Raw genomic sequence first — 23,024 nt, 5'->3', positions numbered from 1 at the left:
TTATTATTATAAACACAAGCAGAAGGCCTACAATGTCATGAAATGTTTTGAAAAATGTTAATATAATAAAAGTGTTTCAAATTATTGTATTTTACGTCCTCTTGTACAGCCCATCTGACGTAAGGCCGTCGTCAGTCAGTGACGCTGTGTCTCTTTGTTGGCTTAGCAGCGGCGACGTTTTGTTGTTATTTTCGCTGCAGCTGAAAAACAGGCTCGGATAATTTGGGTTTTCGTATTGTTCCGCAACCAACATTTCTCACACTGTAGACCTTCAGGTGTGCTTGTCACAAGTTGATAACCACCCTAGGAATGGACTCAGACGAGGGTTATAACTATGAGTACGACGACGAAGAGGAGGAATGTAGCGAGGACAGCGCCGAAGAGGAGCCCGAGGACGACACCCTGGAGCTCGGGGAGGTGGAGTTGGTCGATCCCGTGGTGGCTGGTGGAGAGCGAGACGAGTGCGGTGAAACTGGTGGAGGTGGCCACGGCCCCGGCGAAGAAGAGGAGGAGGACTACCGCTTCGAGGTTTTGACTGCCGAACAGATCCTCCAGCATATGGTGGAGTGTATCAGGGAGGTCAACGAGGTCATCCAGGTAGGTATTTTGGTATGTCAACGTCAGGAAAGACCGGGGTCCAGGCTTGGGTGAAGCATAAACAGGCCACGGACGTTAGCTTAGCCGTTAGCCTTGTAGGAGTAGTTTACTTGCTGGAAGTTGGCAGTTTCACAAGAGTGATAAGATTAACATAGGATCGTTTTACTCAATGTATCTAACTTTTGTGTGTGCCTAATGTTCAAAATTGAGAGATATTTGAACTGAGTTGTATATCAATCCATAAAACGTATATTATATGCATTTAGTTCCAGGAAGTAGTCTTATCCCTATTGAGAAGTTGGCAGAAGCGTTTGCTAAGCTAATATTAGCTACTAAGTTAGCAAGCTTGCTAGAAGCCAACGATAACCGTTAACCTAGCACCCAGAAGGAACAGCATAACGTATTAAGTTCTAGATTTAGGTGACTGCCACCTCTCGTTTAACGGCGACAATAATGTGATTATTTTGTTATTTTTGCTGAACATTACAAATCTTGCCTAATAACGTTAGCTTTACCGTTATTTAATGGTGAACGAAAGGCTTGGTCATCGAGTGGGTTAGCAAGTTAGATGCTATTTGACAGGCTTTTATCAGCCCTTTCAAAAGCTGTAGGAAACAGTCATATTGATGAAACGTATTCTTTGGTATCAGTTGTGTATAAAATGAAATATCTTAAAAACTCATTGTAGCCCTTCGCCTTCACGTCAACTTGGGCCTCCATTTCCTTTCACTTAACTTGGTTGCAGAGTGAAATGGAAAGGGGTCCTGATAGGCCTTTGACCGTTTACGTTTTAAAGTAAAGAATGCATACGCGTGTACGTTTTTCTTAGTCCTTATGCCACTATAGACACACTTTGTTAATAAAGGATGAATTAAGTGTATCGTGGAGATAGTAAAGCCCCATGACAGTCAGTAGTTTCCTCAGCAGAGACAACTGTCATGGTGATTCTTCTAAAAATAGGTTTTAGGACTACCTACTTAATTTGCAGATTTTCTTTGCACAACTTTTCAAAGGCAATCTTTGCATTTGTTTCCTGAATATACTTTTTAAAATGTGGGTAATGTAAATGAAGGAAAAACAGTATACCTGATGCATTCAGATGTAGATTAAACTAGTAGCTGTGCTAACTGACTGTTTTGTCCTGGCCACAGTAGTTTCTTTGAGATAAAATTGCTAGCGGCATATTTTATTTCACATTAATAAACGTATGTACTATCAAAGATCTCTATCATTACACTGGGGATCAAACAGACAAAGATACTTGAACATTGTCCATGAATACATTGAGATGTATTTACCGGAATTTCCTTGATTTGTATCAGCAAGTGCAGACCAGATAGCAGAAAACGCCCTCTGGTCATTACAGTTCAACAGCACCACAAATCACAGTCTGTCAATAAAAGGAGGAAAATTAAGCACTCTAAGATTAATACAAGTAGGAATCATTGTTGCGCTGTTGTAATAAAGGCATTATTGTTGTAAAGTTCCCTTACTTTAGTACCTTCTTCATTTTATTTAGGAACTGTTTTGCTTTTAAGCAAACGTCTACTGCCTCTGCTTGTGTGTTTGATACTTGGCTGACAGCATTTGTGTTCATATGGCTGTAGAAATCCCTCATACATATTTGTAAAACTAAAAGATCCTGAAAAAAAGAATAAGACTGGAGATTGGGATTAATAGTCTTCCTCTTTTATTATACTGCAGTGTAAAATTCATTGACTAAAGCTATGACTAAAAATGTTTGTAAACAGCCTTTTTTCCATGATGAAAACTGGACTAAGACTAGCCAAAGATAGATTCATAATGACTAAAACTGACGAAAAAGTAAGTTTGGTTTTTGTCAAGATGCCTGAAACTAGACTAAAATGTAATTTAGTTTTTGTTGGACATTAAAAGTCCTTGATACTTCTCCATTGTGGGTAAATCTGTCAAAAAACAATGCATCTGTAGCTAATCTGCCTCTTAGCAGGAGAAAGCAACCCCAGGTTTGGCAGGGTGCATAGTGCACACTACCTTTCCTTCGTACCAGATTTAGGCAAGAGAATAAATGCTTGGACTAAAAGTAAAGGCTAAAACTAAAAAGGATAGAAGTGACCAAAATGTGACTAAAGCTAAAATACATGTAATCCTATGGCTAAGACTAAAATTAAAAGTAGATGTCTAAAATAACATTATTATACTGATAATGTATTTAATGCAACACTGTTTCTGGTAGTGGCACTCAGTGTTATAAAATATGGAGCATAGTGTTATGTGATGGACTGCTTGATATTCCCACCACCTAATTGCATCAGTTGCATCAGGTTAAGTGAAATTGGTGTTATTTGTGTGTGTGTGTGTATGTACAGGCACACTAAAATTGTTTATATATCTCGTCTTATGATGACTATGAGCAGCCACCAAATGTTTTTATTGTTTATACCATGGCACAACGTATTTCATTTGTGCACCAAATGTCCATTTGATAAAACATGCTTTTACCATACCTAAAAAAAGATTTGCTTGACCTAGACTAGATAAACCACTGACTGCCTTTATCTGTCTTGCAACATCAGTAGCTAGAGAAAGTGATTATCACTATTTAATGTCAGTACAACAAAAGATATAGATTTGTCTATCTGACACCTGATGAGCCAACTCCCACAAAAACTTTTGGCCCTAATTTCAAGGATTAATATGATAAGTCAACAACATTGTTAACAGTGTGACAACATAATTGAAAATTTACTACTTTTTTATGTATATTGTTATTGTATTATGAAGTAGCCTTCAGTAAGTCAGTTTTCATTTGTATTGGGCAATAATGCTGAGTAAGATGTGGTCAAATAAAATGCAAAACTTACTTACTGTATAATGTTACATATGAAGAAGTGCTACATCACTGTTTTAAGTCTTTAGGCTATATAATATCAATGGATTTGTAACAACACTACATACAGCCACAGAAAGACATGTCTGTGAATATGGAAAATTGTTACCAGGTTCAAAACAAAAAGGAGAGAATGCTAATCTACTATTTTTTTCTCTGCTCATTCCTGCTTAAGTAAAATAACTGTTCTCAGGAACACTATCACCAAGTAATCAGTCATATTACTTTTGCCAAGAAAAGCTTTTTGCGGCATAATCAAATAACAATATTGCAGTGCTGTCAAGCACTATTGCCCTCAATTTATACTACAGGGTTTACTTTGCAAATAAAATTACTAAAGCAACAGACAATTTGCGTTGAATTTACCTTACATTATGTCAAGTGATTTTCTATTAGCTTTTTAAAATGTATTATCATTTTTGTGTGGATAGGTCCTATAATGATGTCATGATTTTGAAAAGTGCTTGATAGATAAAGGTTGTGTTATATTGATCATAATTTAGGGTTGTCTGATACTCCTCAGCAAGGCAGACAGCATACTCCTTGCAAACAAAGAGTTTGATGTGATGTTACTTGTGAATTCTTATATTTTCATCCGTAGCGCTCCATCTCTGGACATTTTCTCAACGTCTCAAGCACCACCTGTTCACCACAGCCTACAGTCTTCACTAAACCACCTCTTACACTCATCCTACCCCTCACATAGTTTGTCCGTGTCTGTGTGTTCCTGTAAAGCGTCCTTGGGTTTCTTGAAAGGCGCTATATAAATTCAAGACATTATTATTTTATTGATTTTGTATGATGGTTTGCATCCGATAATGGAACATTGGTAATTGCTAGATTTGTGGTCAATACTGTTTGAAAACTGTGGTACTATTTTAACTGATTTACATGTAATTGAAGGTGTTTAGATTTTTGTGTTCGTACGCACTGCTGTACCTGTGTGGATGGTTAATAATGGTAATGGAAGTAAATACCTTTTAATCTATTTAAGAGACTACTTGATTAATTATCAGTTAGCCTTTTTGAACTATGCTTCTGGTCAGGCACTTGTCAGTGTCTATAACCTTAGCTAGTACGTTTTATTATAAAAGTTTTTTTTTTCTTTTCTTTTAAGTCTTACATAAATAAGATGTATGGCAGACATGTATGTTGGATACACATGAATGAGACAAGGTTTGTCATTATGTTTTGCCAGCTGTCAAAAGACAGTTACAAAGAAGAAAAAAGTTTTCTCTGGAAGGATCTGATTTGTAAAAATGTCAAGAAATAAACTTCCCATCTCAAATTTACTACAATTTTTAGTTGCCTTAGTGAAGACTACAGATTTGTCTAATGGAAAATCAGTCTCTTTACCTTAACAACAAAACTCTTCTTCTTACAGAATCCTGCAACAATAACACGCATCCTTCTCAGCCACTTCAACTGGGATAAAGAAAAGCTAATGGAAAGGTATGAATCTCAGAGTTTTTTTTTCCCCATTTGCTTTCTGATGAACTGAATCTGTATGCTGGGATGTTCGCTGAAGATCAAATGCCTTAATCCCTCTGTGACAATGTTCTCTGTCTCACTCACTCTGTTTTTTGTCTTACTTCATGCAGGTATTTTGATGGCAATCTTGACAAGCTTTTCTCCGAGTGTCATGTCATTAACCCCAGTAAGAAGCCTCGCATCCGTCCTCCAATCAACACTAGATCATCGGCACAGGACATGCCATGTCAGATCTGCTATCTGAACTTCCCCAACTCTGTGAGTCCCATAATGACACCAGCATTAGCTGCAGAAGTTGAGTGTATGCTCATGTCAGAGTTGTGCTATTGCAAAAGATCTTTTGTAGAAAATTTTAAGACCCCAGCAGGGTTTTTCCTGGCTGAAAATTAGGCTAGGGTGGTATACATTTTACAAGAATGTATTTTAAGTAATTCGAATAGTTGAATAATCCACATCTATTCACATCTAGCTGTGTCTCTAAAATTATGAAGAAAAAAAAAATTGAATCCATTAACATAAAGCTAATGTGTTGGCTTACAGAGTGAAAATCAAAGTCTTTTAAAATGTAGTCTTGTTTTGGGGGTTTGGGGTTTCTTCCCCAGAGGTTTGTTTGATTCAAACACTTGATTTTTGTATTCTGGTACATTTTTGGCACCAACTTATGATGAAATTGAAGGGAAGGTTATTTAGTTGAATTACTAAATGTCTGACAGTTTCTGCGTGAAGGTCAGATTTTACATTCTAGCAGATTTAAAGGGCCATTATTCAAGTTAGTCCTAGGAATGGTAATCGAGAACCAGTTTCAGTTGAGACCAGATTCAAATTGGTTCAGTCCAGCTACATCATTTACATTTAATCTTAATGATTCCCTCAGTGATGCCTTACTTCCATATGCTTTAAAAACACAGTCTCAAGAGAGGCAGTCAGTGTAGCCAGCAACAACAGTCATCAGTTTTTAGTTATCTAAACTGTTTATTATAGCCAGTGTGCCTGTTATCCACTCTCACTGAATGTGGCGTTCTTCTTGTTCAGTGTTCAGAGAGAAAGAGATTCAATACAACTTGAGTTGTTAACAGTGAAAACCAATATAGTATACTTTTTCCAAGAAGACATTTCACAGGATGGAATTGGTAAAGAATTGAATATATAAAAAGAATTGATAATGGCATTGATAAAGATAAAATCTTATTAATTCCTATCCCTAGTTAGTCCTTTGATGACCATAAATACTAAGAGTTTACTTAACTTAATAATTCTAATCTGCTTTATTTAAAAATGTTCATAGTTAAATGTATTAAGATCTTCACTTTCTTTATTCTAATTGTAGCTAGGTTCTTCTTTTTGTTTGAGCGAGCGGACTGGATATATATGCCTTTACCAAAACATCCCCGTATTTGGGAACATTTTTTGAAATGTCAAGCTGTGTCCATGACCTGTGGACCAAATCTGCAATGTTTAATTATAAAGAATTCTCATTATTTGTCTCTCTCTACCTTAGTGACAATGTTTTATAGCAATTGCAAGTTTCTGCCTACTTTTTGTACATTCATCATCGCTTCCTCTTCAGTGCTGCATCATAGAGGGGCTTTTTTTTTAATCATAAGGTAGTGCACTGAGGGCATTAAATACTTAATTAGATAACCATTATACATCAGATAGATAGATAGGTACTTTATTAAAGATGGTTTAAAGGCAGAGAGCACCTCAATATGGAATAAATGTGTTACTCTAAAGTCTATTGAAGTGTGTGAAATTGGCCACAGTCTGTTGTCTTTGTTAGCAGATGCAAACAGTGACAGTTGTCTTTCATGAATGGTTCCTGCGCAGATGGAACAAGTGTTTGGAAATTCCCATTCTACATCGCTGACTGGGAAGAATTCTGAATTTTGGTTGACAAATTTCCCTAATGCCCTTTTCATTTTTACACTCTTGGCTGCAGTACAGGAACTCTGCCATCCAGGAAAAAAAATTTGCTTCTCCTCCTTCTGTCTTCTTTCTTCCTTTTTGGCAGTTTTTCTTCCTCTTTGGCAGTTTTGGCAACACACTGGACTGATTACAATACAGTGCCACCACCACCACAGCAAAGGGCTGTAATTACAGTTTAAATGAAAAGTTCATCAACTGTTGTCCTTAGACAATAGTTTTTCTTAATGAAAAAACTTGTCAGACATTGTTGAGAGAAGATGCAGTTCAAAACATGTCTAAGGTGACTGCCTCACAGTGTTTTATGCAGGAAAAGCTACCTAAATCTGGCAACGGAGGTAAAGACCATATTTCAACTTTTATGATGCAAGGGGCACTCTTACTAAGGCATCATCATAATGACATTTTAGTCTTGTTTCCACATTATTACAGGAGGACCACTGTTGTGAAAATGTCTGTAGTAAGAAGTCAAAACCAGGTGAGATAGCACGGGCTAACAGCCTCATATCACTTGATCGATTACTTGGTTAAGAAACTCTCATGTGACCAAAATCTCTTTGCACATGTTCCTTATTAATACTATGGTTTGATCGTCGGAAATCAAATCAGCTGTTTCCTCTCTGGACTCTCCAATTCAAGACAAAACTGAAAACTGTGGGGTGCATTACTATGCCTTCAGTTAAATTACTCCAAGGTTTTTGCTAGTTGGTATCTACCAGCTTTTGGCAAACACCATGTATAGTTGTCTGGCAGATAAAGATATAGTTGTCCTGTGGTAAACATACCAAATAAATAAATAGTTACATATTACATATTACATGTTGTGTTACCGAAAAATATGTTGCCATGAGAACTTTGATATAAACGCAAACAGTTGGCCAGGTTTAGTCTATGTGGTTTAATGAAACTTACTTTAAACACTGTGTTGTGCTCATTCTTTCTTCCATGTAACATAACAGATTAGGGTGCAACATTTGTCCTTATGACCACATAAAGAAAGAAAAGCTGAACTGAAAAGATGCATTCTGTCTTTCAAATGGGTCTTTTAGGCAAAGCACCATTATGCAGGAGCTTGTGCAAATACTTCCATATATGAAAAGCTTTGAATTACACCTGGCACACATTGACCTAATAGGTGATGTCAGAGTACAAGGAATTGCTTGTTGCTATCTCTAACACCGCTGCTTCACTCCAGCGATGCAGAGGGGCACAAACACTCCTGCTCCCAAACTCTCCATCATGTAAATGCACTCAATCTGATGAGGGCTCACTTACTAAATCACTAGCACAAGCATTCAAATTACTCAAATGTTCTCTCACAAAAAGTGCTAGAATAAATAAGATCCTCAAACTTAACCACAAGTGTAACCAGCAGTCTTATTATGATGTTTTTACTTGTGTTGTTCTCATTTTATTCAAGGACAACTAGTAAAAACTTTTTTCTTTGTACTAACATGAATCCTTTCTTCCTTTGTGGACCTATATTGCCTTGTTCTTGTATCTTTTTTTCAAATTACTTTATTTACTGTTCTTGGAATGAAAAAACACCCACTGAGGGTGTTTACCAATGAAATTATATCAATTAATTATTGTGGCTCACTTTTTATTTTTGTTGCAGCATATCTGCTCAGTTTCTTACGTTTGTACAGTGTTCATTTTAGTGGCTACGTTACTGAAAAAAATATTTGGTATCATCATCATGTAGTTTGTTTTTTGCTTACAAATCCAAGTTAGCCATATATGGCCATCCAAAGCACATGACTGATTGTTGTTTTACACGGCTGTAATTCTAGAGAGCTGGAGATGACGTGCAGTTGTCTTTCACCTCCAAAAATCAGTTGATAAGTGAGTGTAATTTCAGTTGACCAAGTTTTTGTCTTTAGTTGATCAAAGCCTTTGAGATAACATGACAAAACAGTCATGATTGCATGACTAGAATGCCTAGAATTTTTTTCAAACTGTCTATAATCACAATATGCATTATAACAGTATTTAACTCAATGTAAATGATTTGACAAACAGCATGAACTAATGACTTTTAAATTATTTCTTTATACACTGACATTAGTATTTGGACTTAGAATTTACAAGGCAGTTTAAAAGTTGTTGATTGTTAAAAGCAAATGATGTGTGTTTCCTATTATTTATGGACTTAAATTTGAATGTTAGCCAAGACTTCATGTCATCAGACAACCCCTTACCTGCATGTGGTCTGGTCAGTTGCAGTTAGGATTTGAAAATGTACATTATGGAAACTTTCACATTGTTTCAGAATTCCAACATATTTTATACCACAAGAACTTTCAAGTGTTATTGCTAAATTATTCTAATTTAAAATAAATAATGAGTGTCCCAAAAAAACAGAGGATTTAGGATTTTTTCTCCCTACTTTCTGTTGACCCTCTAAAGAGTACTTCTATATGTTCCTTTTCCACTACCAGCTGGAAATAAAAAGTGCATGGCTATATAATTTTTTTATTTGTGTGTTTACTGTGAGATGTGTAAATGTTTGTAGATCAGGTTGATTTGTCCATTTGGTCATTTCAAACAGTCCACCTTTTTTTAGTAGTAATAGGGTTGCAAAATATCAACAATTTTCAGGATTCTCAAACATTAGGATTAAACATTAGTGTTTTGGGGCACTTTGTGTTCTGGGGCACTGAATTGATCGGGCTTGTTCAGATTTCACCTATCCACAACCCAGAGTGGCTGATGTACATCTGAGCAGCTAAGCAGAATACTTGCAGTAAAACAAATTGATTGTATAGATGGCATAATATGCTAGTAGGTAGTTATGTGTTTCAGTTGTGATATAATAGCTGATATTGTGCAACTGTCTCTCTGAATGTTGCACCATATCAACTGTTTAAATACACAGTAAAATGTATATTTGGGTTTGCACAACATCATCCATTGCTTATTTTTATTGGTTTAAAACACAACAGTGTTCAAATCTTGAATGTTTTGTATGTTTTTAATCACATGATAATTAGTTTCTCACAAGCATCTACTCTGTCCCAGTTTTTTACAGGCCTGGAGTGTGGACACAAGTTCTGCATGCAGTGCTGGGGAGATTACCTGACTACCAAAATCATAGAAGAAGGAATGGGACAGGTACTTATTTAGTTTGTTCAAAGGTTTCAAGCAACTGATCACTCCTTGAATAACTTTATGACTAAATTGTCTTCTGTGTTTGCTTCTTAGACCATTTCTTGTCCTGCTCATAGTTGTGACATTTTGGTCGATGACAACACAGTCATGTAAGTGCTCATTCCTTTTTTTAACATTCCTTGTGTATTGATTAGCTATGATCAGAATATAGATGTTGGAGTTATCAAGTATGGTAATGAAAATAGTTGGAAAAATAATCCCCTATGCTTTCATCATTCTTGTTAAGTGCAATATATGACCAGCTAACAAATGTGTAAAAAATACTTAACCAGGATGATTTTGCATAGATTTGTCACTTTGTCTCTCAAAGATCAGATAATGATATTATATACATTGTAAAGTAGTAGATATGGAACTTTTTGCCCTTACATTTAAAATATAAACCTTCATTTGAAAGAATGACCCTAATCTCCTTTACTAGCTGTTAAGCTGGTAGTAATTGTCTTAACCTACATTCTGATCTGACCAGCCAGCAAGAGAGCTAATTATATTTTCTAGACCAGTTTAGGATGCAAGACACAAATGTTTCCTATGTCAGTATTGTAAAATGAAACACGTAGAGTATCTTATTGCTCACAGCCTGAACCAAACTCTTGTTTTTTTATGATGAAATTATTTGTTGGTTGTTAGATAATTTCAGCATGTTAATAAATGTTACTGCTGTAATGTTAGCATAAAGATTTTCTTTATTAAGCTACTTTGGAAATTCTAAAATAATTTACTATTTGTGTTTTAATGTTCTGCATTTTTGATTGGAAGGTGTGCAAAGCATTGATTTGAAGAAGGAAACTAACTCAAAGTCAACCATTTTTTGCAATAAATGCTAATAAATGGTTTGAACTCTCCTACAGGCGCCTCATAACAGATTCAAAAGTAAAGTTGAAGTACCAGCATTTAATAACAAATAGTTTTGTAGAGGTAAGCTTGGTATTTTTTTTTTCTAAACAGCATTTTAACATTTGAGATGGTCTTAATTTATACTGTTTAACATAGACATCATATAGCCTATGCAGCTCCATAAATAAGAGAGAAATCTGATTTTCTAAGAAAATTTTTGATTAAATATACGTCTTTACTTTCATTCTTCTTGAAGTGCAATCGACTGTTAAAGTGGTGCCCTGCACCAGACTGCCATCATGTTGTCAAAGTCCAGTATCCAGATGCCAAGCCAGTCAGGTGCAAGTGTGGCCGTCAGTTCTGGTAAGAGATCCTGTTTAGAAAACAGCTTGGTTTTTGTTTGTTATTATGCAACTTATGTGATTTTGACTTGTGATTTCTTTTCTTCGTGCAGCTTCAATTGTGGAGAGAATTGGCATGATCCTGTCAAGTGTAAGGTAAGCTTAATAGGAATATTTTTTCACTTTGCCATCAGTGAACAATTAACCTGTTCCCCAAACTCAATGGAGAATTCGTTATGATTTCTCTTATTTAACTTCTTTTACAGTGGCTGAGAAAATGGATTAAGAAATGTGATGATGACAGTGAAACTTCAAACTGGATTGCAGCAAATACAAAGGTATAGGGGGGAGATATTTCACCTCTATTTCTGGTTTATGTTAGAGGGGAAGTTAAGTGACCCTAAATACATTTCAGTTGTTTCAATGTTCTGCGTGTTGGTTGCTTTAATTCTTAACATTTGATGGGAATTTTAAACTGAAACCTAAGGATATCATCCCTGTCATCTCCTTATAGGAGTGCCCTAAATGCCATGTTACCATTGAGAAAGATGGTGGCTGCAATCACATGGTTTGTCGGAACCAGAACTGCAAAGCTGAGTTCTGCTGGGTCTGCCTGGGTCCATGGGAACCCCACGGCTCTGCTTGGTGAGAACCTTAAAAATGTTGTGGCCTTCTCAGATAATATATAAACACTAAAGATACTCCAATCAGTATGTTTGCAGCTGATAGAAGCCATTGATCACATATGAGATTGGCCTATTCCCAATCTTTTTTTTTTTTTTTGAAAGATCAGCTGGTTTAGCAGTTGGTCAGTCTACTTAGCTTTGTAGTGTACTGAGACCTCACAATGAGTGGAAATGTAGTATGATTAAAAAAAAAACAAAAGAGAAGAATAGTCATCATTAATAAGTCAACAACATGCTTTTACTTAATTTGTTCAACAGAGCAGGGAAAAAACCTCCTAAAGAGCGAGGCAACAAGTATCCTACAGTAAGAACAACTCAGTTACAAAGTGTGATGATTCATTTCTGTAAATTAACACAAATATTGAAGAAAATATTGAGCCAATTTAACAGGCTAAACCCGGAAAGTAGTCCAATAAATAAAGGCAGTAGGTCTCAGAAAATAAACTTGGTTACACAAGGCAACTTGTTTAATTATTTCATGTAGCTGAGAGAAAAAAATTCCCTCCAGGCAATTCTGTTTTTCAAATTTCTTGCCAAAGTCCAATTTTCCTTTTCCTGTATTTCTTCGCTTTATAATCATTTTATCAACGGAATGTTAAACATAATCTTGATGTCAGCAAACACATTAACTGTATGTAGTTTAGCTAACAGACTTTAACATTGAAGTGTAAGTGAACCCCCGGCTCAGAGCTAACTGTGCCCACCTCCGTAATTCAAAAAATGCACAGAAAGTGAACAATTTGGTTCTGAGAGGAGGGAGGGGAAAAGAACGGGGCTTTCCAGATGAGGCGGGAGTGACAGTGATGTCCCCTTGTCATTGAGAGACACGGACAGAGTCCCACAGCACTGCGTCCTCATAGCGATCTTTTAAAGTGGAGGAGTTTTCCTCTCTAGAGCCCCCCTGACGCAGTCTATAGCGTTGTGGTGGGCCGTGGTGGTTCTGAGCACTACCTGTTGGTCCATTAGCTCCAGCAGTGGCGTTACTATAGCCGGAGCTCTCGGAACCGAGATGGTGCAGGTGCAGGCAGGAGAGGATTGGAGTGGTCTCTGAATGATAAAGTCAGTTAGAGATGGTAACGCTCTACCTTTTATATAGAGTTTGTGACAATGGTCGGTTTCTATGTCACATAAGCCCCACCTTTTAAGAAAAGATTTTTCAAGGCAGATGTCCGTTTACTAATTAAAGCTAATTAAAGCCGGAATTAAAAGCCGTAAAATCCAGATTTTTATCAGTTTGGTGCAAATTTCAGCTATAACACCAACACTGATGTGTTTTATCATATTTCAGTCAGATACCTCACTTTACAGTTGAAAATAAATTTTAAAGTGTTCACTACCTCTTTAAAGGTTCTAACAGGTTCTAACAAGGATTTCAACACAGATTTCATTAATTGATCAGTACTCTTTTTAACTAAATGGACTAAAAACAAACTTTTTTAATAACAAACGATAACAAAGCAGCAGCAGCTGCAGATAAGCTTATAAAAATGTTTTCAAGTCAACAGTTGAAGGTGCTGATGTGCCTCATAATTATTGACTTGAAATTTCAATAACCTATATAACTAGAAAAGCACTCGGAGAGCGCAGACCTCTGCCATTAGCCCTATCTCCCAATAGTACAGAATCCTTTAAAAAAAATTCCTGGATCCAGACGGTGATCCAGATCACTCCCAAAATCTAACCAGTTCTTCTTTATGCCATTTCTGACATTTCCTGAATATTTCATCAAAATCCGTCCATAACCTTTTGAGTTATGTTGCTAACTAACAAACAAACTAACAAACCCTGTCGATCACATAACCTCCTTGGCGGAGGTAATAACACTACACTGAACAGTGTTTCTCTCAGCTGCAGACACTGGTGTGTTAACCAGGTGATCAGATCAGTGACTACAAACATAATTTCTGATATTTTACTTAGGTATTTTTTTATATAAATTGTCTGATAATGATCAATCAACGTATCCCCAGTGAGCATTCTCAAAGTGTTATTTGTTATTTTCCTTTATAATTATGTTTACATAGTCAACCTTATACTCAGCTGACAATGACAGTAGTAAACATCTTAAATGAACAGAGCAGTAGAACATGACAAATTATCAAAAACTTGTGTGTTAAAGCATTAAGAGGAAAATGTTGATTTGATGGTTCTGACCCAACAATAATGTCTCAGGTACAACTGCAATCGCTACAATGAAGATGATGCCAAGGCAGCCAGAGACGCTCAAGAGGTATTGAGTTACTCCCTTGTTGATGTTTTCAAAAACCTTTTGCATGTTTGTTTTACTTTAAGGATATATGCCAGAGTCTTCAGTACTTTTTCCCTCCTCCTTACTGGTTAAACTCAGAACTGATGACAAAAATTCCCCTGATTTTTATCAGCTTCGTCATGATGAATGTCCACCTTGCATCCTGACGAATGGTGTTGAACCTCAAATACTTGCAAGACACACAAAAAAAAAAATTATGTTGCTGGTGATCTATTTCTGTGTGCATGTGAAGATTCATAATGTTGTTTGTTTGTAAAAAGTAAGGTTGATTGTGCTCAAGTCAAAGCCATTTTTTACTCTGTGTGCAGCGCTCTAGGGCAGCCTTGCAGAGGTACCTGTTCTACTGCAACCGCTACATGAACCACATGCAGAGTCTGCGCTTTGAGCACAAGCTCTACGCTCAGGTCAAGCAGAAGATGGAGGAGATGCAGCAGCACAACATGTCCTGGATTGAGGTGCAGTTTCTGAAGAAGGCTGTGGATGTCTTGTGCCAGTGCCGCTCCACACTCATGTTCACTTACGTCTTTGCCTTCTACCTCAAGAAGAACAACCAGTCCATTATTTTTGAGGTATGTTAAAAGGGGAAACCGTTTGCTCCTGTATTACATGTAAGACGATGGTGTGTGAGTGAAATTACCATAGCAATTTTAGAAATTGACTTTTTTTATTTTTACTAAACTCCATCTGAAAAGATTGCTTATTAAGTATTCACCTCAACTTTCCATTAAATGCAGCATAAGTCATATAATGGGTAATTGCACTTTCTATATAGAGTTTTTAATTTGTTTTATGCTGTTTAAATATATTATTGGTATTTTGGTTTTTTTGCCATTGTAAAAACAAGATTTCAGATTACTTTTTGGCAGCAGATCTAGTTCCTGTCCAGGTTTAAAATGTAGATTTTTGTTGTTATAGAGATGGTAAACGTCAACATTTGGAGAGCAGAGAATAACTGCAGGGGGCAAACAACCCTCTCGTTACTATTTAAAAGCTTAATTACCATGAAAATATATTACAGACAGTATTATAATTTCTTGCACAAATTTTTTTCTGTTGATGTGTTTGAAATCACTCATCATAATCATTAGTACACTAGTTATGCACTTACTTATTTTGCTGTTCAGTGCAGCTGTGAAATTATTGGAAATTCCAAATTTGCACTTGTATGAAACACAATTTTGTGTTCTTATTGTCTTGTTATTTTTTGTCACAACATATTAACTGATGCCAGAGTATCCTTGATAGGCGTTTTGGGAGGCCGTAAACGCTACTTTTTGAAACCGGGTCCCAGAGTCAACAAATCTGCATATGCCTACCGTTTCGTTTCAGTGTGAACAGCCAACAGGGGTAGATCCCTTCATTAAGAATTGAACACGGATATTCCAAGCTGTCAAAATAATGTTAGAGTTTAAATGTCTATATTCTTAAAACTAAAAGAAAACTAGATTTTTATGAGTTCTGTTAAATTAAATAACTTGAACATGCCACAGAATAAACACAAAATGTAATAAATGATTTAAGAAAATGAAAATGATATATTCTTATGGTTTTTACCTTGCTTCCCTCTCTCAAAACATACATGAACACTTTAAGATCATACTAATGACAACAGCCTGGGGATATGATTGGAATGAAATACTCTTATAGTGGGATACTGCTTTGATTACATCTTCTCTCAGTTATTTTATCCGAGAGGAGCTACAGGTAAGCCTCTTGCAGTTATTGATTTAATGATAACTTAAAAACATTTGTCACTTACTTATTCAACAAGCTAATGTTAGTTCGTTCATGCTTGTTGTCAGACTGACCCGTACTCACAGACGGACACACAGACTATCTCTTCTGTCACACATACACATCCAACTGCTCCTCTTGCCCTGTGACTGCAGCTCACACTCTTCCTTCCTCTCTCCTGTTAAAATTTTAGCAGACATTTAGCACACAAAGTGTGGCAAATATCATGGATTACATGAACGCCTGACAGTCCATGGCTATTGTTTTTATCCAGTCAACATTTGTTGCCAGCACTTTTAATTTTCGATTTGTTGTTGCGGCCCTATATTCTAGTCTTAGAGTCAGTGACCCACTGTCTTTGCAAAACCTTAGTCTGAGACTAAGGGTCAATCCCATTTCTACCTTTGGCCCTTATCTTGGCCCCTCCCTTGGGTTTTGCACATTCCCGTCAGGGAAAGAGGTGTCCCAATTGTCTTTTGAATTGAGGGCTAAGGGCTACATGGCCCTTGAAACATAGATTTTTCAGGACCACACTTGAAACCAAGGGGTTTGATGAATTTCCCACCATGCACTGCATTCACTTGCGAAATAGCACAATGGACAACAAAGGAGGCATGTAATTGTAAATATTTTCGGCCTTTGTAAATGATTATGGAAAAAACGGTTGAGGTTTTCTCATATTTTCAATCTTTAGCTACTAGGGATGGGAGGTTGTTGTATTTTCGGTATGTATACGCGTAGACGTGGGCTATTAACTGTACAAATGGATAAATAAGATCAACACGGAGATCCACAGTATGAACGAGATGGTTGAAGCTTAGTTGTCACCTCTGATGACGCAACTGTTTATCAGCAATGTATGATGATGAACAACAATCAAGGGGTGTCTCATTTTTTAAGGGAAGGTTCTCACCCCTACCCCTTACCACTCTGTTTCAAGGGGTAGAGGAAGGGGAAGGGTTAAGCGGTAGAAATGGGATTAGCCCTAAAAACTCTGCGACTTGCTGACAAATTGTCTTTACATGTAAGAGGGTCTCAGATGTTAGTCTCTTTAGAGTCTTTAAAAAGTTTTAGCAAAGTCCTCTGGTGTAATGCCAGCCCAAGTCACACTGACATGATTGACTTGTGTTCTTTTATGTGAATTAGCAAAAATATTGAAAAAATATTCAATCTATTAAACAGACATAACAGTGAAAAAAGTCTATGAATAAAAGGCAATACGTCTCAAAACATGGCTTGGTTGCATAGTTCTTGAAGAAGAAAATCAGCCCCAAAGCATGATGCTACCAACATGCTTCATTATGGATATGGTGTTCTCAGAGGTAATTTTTTTTTTTTTTTTTTTGGATCTGTCAAAGTCATTTAAATGGGTTATTGACTATTTACAGGTACATCTCAAAAAATTAGAATATCATCAAAAAAGTTCAATATTTTTTGTCACTCATTTCAGAAAGTGAAACCTATATATTATATAGACTTATTACACATAGGGTGAAGTATTTCAAGCCTTTATTTCTTAAAATTTTGATAATTATGGCTTACAGATAATGAAAACCCAAAATTCAGTGTCTCAGAACATTAGAATATTACATAAGATCAATAAAAAAGGATGTTTTAAACAGAAATGTCAGGCTTCTGAAAAGTATGTTCATTTCTATGCACTCAATACTTAGTTGGGCCTCCTTTTGCATGAATTACTGCATCAGTGCGGCGTGGCATGGAGGCGACCAGCCTGTGGTACTGCTCAGGTGTAATGGAAGCCCAGGCGGCTTTGATAGCGGCCTTCGGGTCATCTGTATTGTTGGGTCTGGTGTCTCTCATCTTCCTCTTGGCAATATCCCATAGATTCTCTATGTAGTTCAGGTCAGGCCATTTTTCTGGCCAATCAAGTACAGTAACACCATGGTCTTTGAACCAGCTTTTGGTACCTTCGGCATTGTGGGCAGGTGCTAAGTCCTGCTGGAAAATGAAATCAGCATCTCCATAAAGCTTGTGAGCAGAAGGAAGCATAAAGTGCTCTAAAATTTGTAGCCCATGTCTAGGATTCATCTGTGCTAAGTGGCTCTTGATGTACTGACTTCAGCCTCAGTCCACTCCTTGTGAAGCTCCCCCAAATTCTTGAATGGATTTTGTTTGACAATCCTCTCAAGGCTGTGGTTCTCCCTTATGCTGGCGCACCTTTTTCTTCCACACTTTTTCCTTCCACTCAACTTTCTATGAATATGCTTGGATACAGCACTCTGTGAACAACCAGCTTCTTTAGCAATGACCTTTCGTGGCTTACCCTCCTTGTGGAGGGTGTCAATCACTGTCTTCTGGACATCTGTCAAGTCTGCAGCCTTTGATTGTGTAACCTACTGACCCAGACTGAGAAACCATTTAAAGGCCAAGTTCCGACATTAACGGTTGCCCGAATGCCCGGGGCAACTTAAAAAAGCAGACGGGCGAGCAGTACTTGTAAGGACTTGCCCAATCAGGCAAGCACAACTCTGAGCTTTTCTATTCATTAATTTTATTATTTTCCTCTCTCATTTCTGTTACTACGGAGCCCCCGAATAGCCAGATGCAGTGTGTCGCTGCCTCTATTGGCTGAACGTGTCTGCTGACGTGCAGACAGCTGCACAAACTTTAACTAAAAACCTTAATGAAGGTAAACACTGTCATCAGTAAAGATTCATGGTAGGTCACATCAATAAATCTGTTACCCACATAAAGAAGACAGGCTTTAACTTCCAAATTTAAACATTTATTACCAGCGGATGCGCTCGGCGGAGGAGCGTGTGTAGAAGAGAGCAGAGGAAGTCCGCTGGTGGTGTGTCTCTTCAGTTTGCTCATTCATTGAGGTGTGCTGTGGTGTTTAATCTGAAGCTTCCCATTTCCTTGTTTTAACTTTTTCTCCAGCCACATCCTGCCGATGCTCTCTCACCCCCATATCTTTTGGCAATTATGCCGATGTGCGTCATCAACGAGCATAACACACGGATCACACGTGGAGATAACGTCATAGCTAGTGAAATTTGTCCAAACGTGGTGCAGCTTTCACATTGCACTGGTCTGTACAAAGTTAAATATAATTTTCAGTGGGCTAACACATAGCTAATAAATACAGTTTTCTTAAGAAAGAAGTGTTGTGTATTGCTTTCCACAGTTGACAGGCAATGGATTTTAGTTCTAAGTATGTTGTGAGCAAAGTGTATGCACTTGACAGCCCTGGACAGGGCAAGTAGGAATTTAGATGGGGCAAGTAGATTTGGGAAGCACTTGCTCTGAAGGGCAAGTAGGCAAAAACCTTAACATCGGACCCTGAAGGCTCAGGAAACCTTTGCAGGTGTGTGAAGTTCATTAGCTGATTAGGGTGTGACACCATGACTTTCCAATATTGAACTTTTTCACAATATTCTAATTTTCTGAGACACTGAATTTTGGGTTTTTATTATCTGTAAGCCGTAATCATCAACATTTCAAGAAATAAAGGCTTGAAATATTTCACTCTATGTGTAATGAGTCTAAATACATGGGTTTGACTTTCTGAAATGAGTGACAAAAAATATTGAACTTTTTCACGATATTCCAATTTTTTGAGATGTACCTGTAGAGCATTGGCTGCAGCTCTATTTCCTCTCTCTGTCTTTGTCCCACTCACTAAAACTTCCCTTGAAACACCCTGATTCTCCCATGTATTATGTGGATGTCAACCACTGAACATCATAGGTAATGGCTAGAATTTCTACTCACAGCCACACAAGAGAAAATGGAAAGCTGCCCTTTCTTGCTCTTCATTGGCACAGTGATTTTGCGCATAAATTACCTATGAGAAGGTGTCTGTCAGGATGGATGGGCACAGTGTTTTCTTTTTTTTTTTTTCAAGGAGAAGAAGAGCCATGAAATTATTGTTTTTGCTGTTTTCCTCTGCAGTATTTGACCATTCTGTCTTGACCTTGAACTCTTTTTTGCATTGAATAAGAAAATAAATGCGGCTGACTCAGTGTGCAAGGTTTGAGTGCAGGACATTTTTTACCTAGTTAGGGATCTGAAAATGCATCTGAAAATAATAGACTCAGTGTGCAAAGGCCTTTAGTCTAATGTGTACAAAAAATGTATAAGGTTTTTGAAGATTTTGCTTATTTTTCAAGTGGAGAGGTTAAAGGTCATGGTTAAAGTTTAAAAAATTCCTTATTTATTTGTCCAGGACTCATTTTGTTACACCACAAAAACTTGTTAGTTTGTCAGGGGTGTGTAGACTTTTATATCCACTTTATATAGCATGCCACAAATTCGGTTATTTAAGCTCTGTCAGAGTTGAATGATTTAAAATAATTATTGTGAAAATCCTTCAAACTGATCTGATTCTTTTAAACAAAACTAACAAAAATTGTATTTGTACAAAGGATTAGATAGAGCTGTGTACCACTTCTGCTGACACCCACAGTCTTGTTTCTTACTTCCTCTATCATGACTTGTTTGACCTCTCTTACAGCCCTCCTCTTTGTCTTTAAAGCCACAATTTTTGAAGGAAAACTTGTAATTCACAGAACTCTGACCACATTTCCCTTCATAATTCCTTTCTCTGGTGTAAGAATGATCACATCAAAACCATGTTTCAAGGTGCGGATGAATACTAATTGGTCCAAGCTTCCTAAGACAGAGTTTGGCTTTAGGAAGGAGACTCCACACTTTAGAGGTCATAAACAATAATATTTATGTTGTTTTTTTGCCACCAGAACAACCAGGCAGATCTGGAGAATGCCACTGAGGTGCTCTCTGGCTACCTAGAGCGGGACATCTCCCAGGATTCCTTGCAGGACATCAAGCAGAAAGTACAAGATAAGTACAGGTGAGTTTAAGAGGAACCACTACCTACCACAGTTGAGATCTTGTGTTCTTTGATCCTGATGAAGGTTTTGTGTCTCTACAGATACTGTGAGAGCAGGCGAAGAGTGCTGCTACAGCATGTGCATGAAGGCTATGAGAAGGACCTTTGGGAGTACATTGAGGATTGAGGACACGTCCCAATGCAAAGGACTCTTGAGTATCTTGACAAACTAGAGCGCTGATGCAATTAAACAGGGCAGCACGGGCCTTCTGCCGCCTCTCTTTGGCAAACAAACCACTTTTGCATCATTTTTCCTGGATTTGTTTAACAAAATCTTCAAAGTAAATTATATTTAAATAAAAGGTAGAGTAATAAAAAGAGAGTGTACTACAGTATTGTTAGCAACAGAGTGGAGTCTTGAGAACGCAGAAATCCATCTTAAACAAATACATCCTTTTGGCTTGTATTGTAACACCTCCCCTGAACCTGACCTGTTATCATTTTCCTTTTTTTTTTTTCTTTTGCTTGTGAATCTTTTCTGTTTTGATTTTGACTTTTGTGTTCCCTTTAGTGTGATTTTTTTTTTTTTTTTTTTTTTAAACACAGCTTTAATTGTCCTGGCCATGTCTGCAATATATGGTGAGATCCTTGTCTAGGGTGGCTGAATGTTGATAGGCTGATTGCAAAGAGGCAAAGACATTTCAGGGGGGGAGAAGAAAAAAATCATCAAAAGAACAAAATAGTAAGTCTGTATTTTTCAATTTGTAAATAGTCCATATGCATGGAAGTTAAAGAGCAAGAGAGGCACGTGTTTGCATAATTTTGAAATTTTGAAATATTTATTCTTTACCAATATGGAAAAAAGTGTACTTCTGCCGTTTAGGTTGAGTCTCATTATTCCCGCCATAGTGTGTGGGAGCTCAGAGGTCTTTGGCAATAAGGCATTCGCCCTATCATCCTCAGTCTCGTCAGAGCAGTGCACAAGTTACACCTTATCAGTAACTCTAAATGGGGACTGATAGAAAGAATTTCTCTTAGTTGCCAAATAATCAGATAAAGGACTCTGTAAAAAGTGCACAGAGGATATAGAAAACTAAGAGCAGAATAAGTTTTACAGTTCAAAGGTAAGATAGAATGCTCCAGCCCTGTGTCTCTCTATTCTAACCTTTGCCGTAGCCTCTTAGTTGTTTTTAGAGGTGTTTAACATTTAAGAACGTTACTAATTATTTGCAAGAGCCAAACTGAGTGACATTCACTCTTTTTTTCTTCGTCTTTTCTCTCTTTCCCGACGTGGCTTGAGGTTGCCCTCTTAAAGCTCAGCTTGCACCTTGTGGGGATTGAATGAGGGTAATAGAATGTACTGCCAGCACTGCTCTGCAGTGCTGCTAATTGGACTGGATCACTGTCAAACAGGTTGAGGCATTTGCATCACTCTTGCAGGGAGAACTTGGAAGGGCATGGGGCTGATAGTGGCCATGCCTCTTTGAAGAGATCTCTTACTTTGCAGTGAGACTGAACATTGCTTTAAACCAAGCTTCACAGATTGGCTTTGTGTGGTCCGTAGGCAGATGAGGAATAAAGGGCAAACTTCGAAAGGTTGTAGGACTGTTTTATAACGTTATGCTTTTGCATTTAAGACTGTATTTTCGCACATGGGTTGAGCATTCGACATTGAAATGTCTGTGCCCCTCCAGGTTTGCATTGTTCAATGTGATGTGGTGGTTGCTCTGGGTGTCAAGTCCTCTGCTTGTAAATGCTCGTTCATGTCTCTGCAATATGGCGGTCTTCACAAGATTGACTGGAGGGGACATGAATAAACAGGCACTAATGCAAGTAAGAAGATGGCACCAAAGTGTCAGCTTTCATTAAAACACTTCCTTGAACCCAGTTTCAGATCTTTGGGGTATTCTCTCCCAAATGCTTCTTATGTGTTCAAACTTATTATTTTATCCTAGCAAATTATAAACTGTATTGTTTATTTGAATAAATGTCATGAGAAATCTCTTTTTTGGGAGTACTGTGTGAGTCATTAGAGTAGGTTTGGTCTCAGTCACATAACTACCCAAACATCTTTGATGCATTTCTGCGCTGTGTATTTTGCAATGTACTGTACGACAGACTTTGGCAGAGCTGTGTCTTCCGGAAGTGAGTGGAATTAATAAAATAACAAAATTGGTAACTTTAATTATTTTGATTTATGAAAAGAAAAGAAAAGTTAGTTTTTGTTTTCACTCACAGATTGTATGATAAAGATCGAGTGGTTGTTTGTATGATGTCACTTAATTTTGTCTCT

The 23,024-nt window shown here is 37.3% G+C and overlaps 1 protein-coding gene across 1 annotated transcript; it reads left to right on the top strand.

Annotated features, from left to right (window-relative positions):
- The first annotated feature begins 149 nt into the window (after nucleotides 1-149).
- On the top strand, nucleotides 150-22,735 carry arih1 (ariadne ubiquitin-conjugating enzyme E2 binding protein homolog 1 (Drosophila)). Its single transcript, XM_041795285.1, has 14 exons — nucleotides 150-597; nucleotides 4,851-4,918; nucleotides 5,068-5,215; nucleotides 9,902-9,994; nucleotides 10,085-10,140; nucleotides 10,903-10,969; nucleotides 11,145-11,251; nucleotides 11,343-11,385; nucleotides 11,496-11,567; nucleotides 11,744-11,874; nucleotides 14,088-14,145; nucleotides 14,493-14,753; nucleotides 20,640-20,752; nucleotides 20,834-22,735. The coding sequence occupies exons 1-14, from the start codon at nucleotides 310-312 to the stop codon at nucleotides 20,916-20,918; spliced, it is 1,590 nt and encodes a 529-aa protein (XP_041651219.1). The 5' UTR covers nucleotides 150-309; the 3' UTR covers nucleotides 20,919-22,735.
- The last annotated feature ends 289 nt before the right edge of the window (nucleotides 22,736-23,024 follow it).

Source organism: Cheilinus undulatus, linkage group 9 (assembly GCF_018320785.1).
Source record: "Cheilinus undulatus linkage group 9, ASM1832078v1, whole genome shotgun sequence".
NCBI lineage: Eukaryota > Metazoa > Chordata > Actinopteri > Labriformes > Labridae > Cheilinus > Cheilinus undulatus.
Note: the sequence above shows the minus strand (reverse complement) of the source record. Positions and strands in the feature narration are given on the sequence as shown.

Coding starts and splice junctions, on each gene's coding strand:
- arih1 (XM_041795285.1), top strand. CDS start 310: ATGGACTCAGACGAGGGTTATAACTATGAGTACGACGACGAAGAGGAG. Junction 14,754..20,639: donor ACCAGTCCATTATTTTTGAG/GTATGTTAAAAG, acceptor TTTTGCCACCAG/AACAACCAGGCAGATCTGGA. Junction 20,753..20,833: donor AAAGTACAAGATAAGTACAG/GTGAGTTTAAGA, acceptor GTGTCTCTACAG/ATACTGTGAGAGCAGGCGAA.